The sequence below is a fragment of the Benincasa hispida genome, chromosome 7 (genome assembly GCF_027475165.1).
Source record: "Benincasa hispida cultivar pf3 chromosome 7, pf3_genome.v1.1, whole genome shotgun sequence".
NCBI classification, from domain to species: domain Eukaryota; kingdom Viridiplantae; phylum Streptophyta; class Magnoliopsida; order Cucurbitales; family Cucurbitaceae; genus Benincasa; species Benincasa hispida.
The window spans coordinates 46,204,589-46,209,990 of record NC_143484.1 but is presented as its reverse complement, the minus strand read 5'-3'; the positions used below and the strand labels follow the sequence as shown (position 1 = coordinate 46,209,990).

Genomic DNA, 5,402 nt, shown 5'->3' with positions numbered 1-5,402 from the left:
ATGATTAAAACTGAGTATTACATTTAATCAAAATTTGAGGTTAAAAATGTAAAATCTTGAAATCTAATGTCCAAACTAAAACAAAACTCAAATCTTAAGTCTAAAATTGCAACATTTTGAAACTTAATGACTAAATTAAAACCAAACTCAAAATTTAAGAATTAAATGTATAACATTTTGAAATCTAAAAACCGAATAGAAACTAGATCCAAAATCCAGGGACCAAGACTGTATTTTTTCCCCCCAAATGTTATATATTCTGTCAAATTATTACAATACTCAAATTAAAAAGAAAAAAAAATTATGATAATGGAATGGATATAGTTGTGAGGACCGAATTCAATCTGTCAAAATTTACCAAAAAAAGAAAATAAAGAAATAAAAAATCATAAAAATAAACGATTGCCAATTTTCAAAATTTAACTTAAAATTTATTTTTAAAAAAGGAAAGTGATTTTATTATAGGTAAACGGAAATCCAAATTTAAAGAGGCAAAATATTTTCTATAAATAAATTATCTTATTTTTCCAACAATTTCGACCCCTTCATTATTTATTCCTATAAGGAAATAGATTATTTATTTAGCTATACATAATTAAGTTTCAACTTCTTTTTCCCTCACTCTCTCAAATTACTAAAAAGAAAACATCTTCCTCAGCTCTTCTTTTGTTGTGTCAAATTATTTGTGAAGTACATCAGATAGTACGAAACGACGCCGTTGAGAAGAGGAAAAGCTTAGAGATCATATACAATGGTGGCCGCCGGTCAACTGAAAAGAAAATTAGAGGCTTTTGACTCTCATATTTTAAGGTACGTTTAATTTTTGCATGCATTTTAATAAATAGAAAATTTTTAGTTATTATTATTATTATTATAACAAAATAATTATGTGCAGTTTTAATTCTTCAATTAATTTTGAGAATTATGTTTGAAAAACTTCCCAACCTTATTGTTTCAGTTTGTCTCAGTAAATTAAAGGGGTATTTTAATGTGGAAAGTTATTTAAAATTAAACAGATCCTAAAGGTTTAATATACGTTTTGTTTTGTATTATATTCATGATAAAAATATTTTCAATAAAAAAAAAAAAAAAACCCTTCAAGAATTTAAAGAACAACATTAAAATGGTTTAATAACATCTTTTCAAAAAATAAAACCCATTAAGAATTAAAAAAAAAAACAAAGTTACTAAGGTTACATTTAATAATAATTTCATTCTTGGTTTCTTATAATGATCTGGATCTTTTTTTAAGAATAATGATTGAATTCTTAGCCAAGTTCCATAAACAAGAACAAGTTTTTAAAAGTTATTTTCTTAATTTTCAAAAATTGACTTCGTTTGGTAAAAAGTATACAATAAAGAAAATTTGGAGATAAAAGTAATTATAAATTTAATTTTTAAAACTTAAAACAAAAAATGAAATAGTTACTAAACATAATCAAAGATCTCTTCTACGCCAGTGAAGACTCTTTACTTATTATTTTTTTTTTTATTAATTCTTCTCTAATTTATTTTATGTAGAGCACCAAAGACGATGCGCGTCACCTTTTCTCCGTCCGTCATTAAATCACTCCCAAACGATTTATTAATCGAAGTTCTTGCAAAAGTTGCAGCTTCCTCTTACACGGATTTAGTCCAAGCCAAATTAGCCACCAAAGATTTTCTTGAAGTATCAAACGAGGGATACATATTCCGACACGTGTCGCTCGGAAACTTCAGCAAGCTTCTATGGAACAACAGTCCCGAATTCTGGTCGCTGATAGAAACTTGCAACAACAATGAAAATCCAGAGAGTCTATACCGAAAGGGGATGTTGGAATTTTTCACTCATTGTAGAGAAGCTTCTGGATTGGGTTACTTAAAACGATCTGCTGAAAAGGATTATATGGATGCTTGTTATGTGTACGGTGTCGTTTTGTACGCAACCAATTTGAAAGAAGAGGGACTCCAGTTTTTAAGGAATTGTGAGGCCAAATTAGGGAACAAAATGTCTGAATGTCGTCGGAGAGTTAAGGAATTTGTTTGGTGTCTTTGGATTAAGAATAAGGTTTCTTTGTCGGAAAAAGAGTTCGGTGGTCGGAGATATTGTAGTAACGTAATTAAGAATAATTGTTTGATTAACGAGAAAAGAAATGGATGGGATTGGAAGGATGAAGATGATCATTATGGAGAACACACGTGTGAAGAGTGTAAATGGAAGGGTGAAGTTTCGAGATTTTGTAATATGTTGAGAACAGGAGCTTATGGCTAAAGTATATATATTAGTTTCTTTAATTATGGTAATAGTTGTTGTTTTAGCTATTCTTAAAATATTTAATCATACTCTTAGCTTTTGATTATTTGACGATTAATCATTAATGATATACACATAACACATTTCTAAATTTTTATTAAATTGATTTGAATATTACTACATATATAATAAGATTGATTCGAAATATAGACAAACTATATATGTATTAGCTTTTTGTGTATATGTCAACATTTGTATTAATATTTCCAAATGTCTATGAATTCGTAATTTAGAAAATATCGATAAAACATAATATAAATAATAAATATTTTGACTAATTTGAAAATATAAAATATTTATGAATTATTTTTTCATAAATATATCTATTACATCGACATTTTATCTTATATCTCTATTTTTTTTCCGTCATGAGCCAATCTTGCAACTTGGGTTGGTTTAAAATTTATTTTGAACTAATAATTTTAAACCAAACTCACTTAAGAAAATTACAAATTAATATATTAATTGTAAGACCCTAACCCTTAACCTAGACTGTATTGGGTTAGAATAGAGAAACAAGTAGAGGTCAAAGAGGAGGATAATTCTAAGTGTTTAAATGGATTGCTTAGTAGTTTGAAATAAACCATAACTAGTGAAAATTTGGTTAAGAATAATGTCAAAAAGGAATTATGCATTGGAAACCAAGGAAAAAATAGCTTAAGTACTAGATAATGCGTTGGCCTTGTGCTAAGTATTGATGTTGTGCCATGCGTTAGTGTTGTCCATGCGTTGGCCTTGATCAGTTAGAAGTTATTTGGGGCGTTGAAGGAAGCCAAAATGTGGCCAAAAGAAACGCATGCGGTAGCCAATGTCTTGAGAGGTTAGAACAAAGCAAGCGGTGGCCTCAAGTTGCGCATCCAAGGGCGATGGACGTTGGACGCGATGGTATGCGTGTATGCGGCTGAAGGAAATGTGTTGGTAGCATGCGGTGATGCGGTACGAGGGCATGCAGTGATGCGAGGGCATGCGATGATGCGGTGCGAGGCATGCGGCGATGGACGCGGCAGTGCTATGCGATGGATGCAGCAGTACTACGTGATGGCATGTGGCGATGGATGCGATGGATACGATGGATGCGGCAGTGCTACGCGATGGTATGTTGCAACACTATGCATTAGTAATGTGCTATGCGTTGGACAATTGAAGGCATGTGGGCGCATAGGATAAGCTAGTAGTATGCGTTGAAAGAGTGTTGGTCATAATCTTAGGCGAGTGCATAGGCCAAAGGTAAGCTATGTGGAAGAGGGAAAGGATGCGTTGCTTTGAGTTTTGACTCAAGTGATGTGTTGATGGGAAAGCCTCAAGTTAAGAATGGCTAATCAAGAAAAGGGCATGCACAACCAAGCCATAAGGTTAGAATGAACCTTGCGAGCACCTAGCATATGTGACCAAGTTGCACAAGGGAAGGTTGCACAATTAAGGTTAGTAGGTCACATATGGGGAAAGAGTGTTGTGCAGCAATAGTTTGGAGAGACAATTCAAAGGCGCAAGGATTGATGGACGCATGCGCCAAGGGGAGTGTCTAGACATGGTGATGTTGCGGTAATCGGATGGACATATATGTGGTTGACCCTATTGATGGTTGGATTGATGCAAGTTGGCTTGCGATCATAGGAGTATAGAATGCGCCTATAAGTGATCATCCGGATATATACTCTTAAACATTAAGCAGATGAGGTGGCTCAAGGATATTTCATGCAAAGTGATTCTTATCTACTTAAGTAGGAGGTGTAAGGCTGATATTACATGCAAAGTAAACATTTTTGTTGGCAAACCAAGATTAAAACAACTCAAGGCTTTGCTGGCAAGGGATTTGTGTTGGCAGCATGAGGGAAAGGCATTTGAATTTGAGGTGTCACATCGGAGAAGAGCCCGGGATACCTACAAATAGGAGGGCTTGGGGTGAGCAATTTACTCGTCCCATTTTCAAGTTTCAAGTACTAAAATCCTAAATAGAGAGTTAAGAATAAGTTCTCGGGCTGCCATCATATTTGGAGTACGGAGGAGATAGAAATTGTGTTGACAAGTTAAAAGGCCAGACTATCGCACAAGCCAACACACACTCAACACATCGACCGGACGTCGCGACCATCTGTGGGAAGTATGACGCCGCAAATGCCTTGCCTAGCACCTTGTGCGCGCGCGGCCTCGCCTTGTCACAAGCAGCAACACCCGGTTTTGGTTGAAATAACCTCTAAATGGACTGTTTGAGGATTTTGGCCGAAATTTTGAGTAGGAAATTTCAGGAGAACATTTCAAAAGTAACTTGCAGTAGGAAGCCTTGCAAACATCGTGAGTGGTTATTGTGTAATTGTTGATTATTGACATATTACTATATATATGGATAAATATATATGTAGGGGATAATATTAAACTGGCATGAACAGGGATGCATGTTTATAGTGTTATTATACTTTCTAAGATATTACTTGTATGTTTGTGTTGGAAACTGGAATTATACCTGGGATATATCATTAGCATGCTTGAAAAGGTACTTGACAGGAAAATATAGTCAGCTACGGTCGGCGAAAAATCATAGCCGGTGACGGCCAGTGGGAAATATAGTCAAGTTACCTAAGCATAACTAGCGGGAAAGAAATAGTTGATGTGCACATTGACGGAAAAATAGGGTATAGGAAAGGTTTCCACAAGTATTATTGTGATGTTGCCTTAAAATATGTTCATGCCAGAAATAACTAGTGGTATAGCTGGGAATATTTGACCAGTGGATGAGCTGGGGAGGATCCAGTGGATTGGCTAGAGAAATAATTATGAATGTATGGTAATGTACTCATTGATTATGATTTGATTTCCAAGAAGTATATTTTTGTAGTCAAAGTTATTATTTATTTAAAGATACCACTCACTGGGTTTTATAGCTCATGCTTTCCAAATGTTTTATTCGCCTCCCCCCTCCCCCCCCAGGTAGCAGAGTGGAGCGTTCAGGGAAAAAGTCACTAAACCACCAAACACCAGGAATTTGGGTAATCTCTCAGGGCATGACTCGGATTGGGTAGTGGAAAATCAGTAGGATAGCTAGGTCATTTGTATAAAAATTTTATGAATATTGTAGACATTCTAAGATTCTTAATCCTTAATAAGAGAACTA

At 34.5% G+C, this 5,402-nt stretch overlaps 1 protein-coding gene across 1 annotated transcript; it reads left to right on the top strand.

Moving 5' to 3' along the window:
- Positions 1–1,534: 1,534 nt before the first annotated feature.
- LOC120081077 (putative F-box protein At1g67623) lies at positions 1,535–2,251 on the top strand. Its single transcript, XM_039035755.1, has one exon. The coding sequence runs from the start codon at positions 1,535–1,537 to the stop codon at positions 2,249–2,251; it is 717 nt and encodes a 238-aa protein (XP_038891683.1).
- Positions 2,252–5,402: the final 3,151 nt, after the last annotated feature.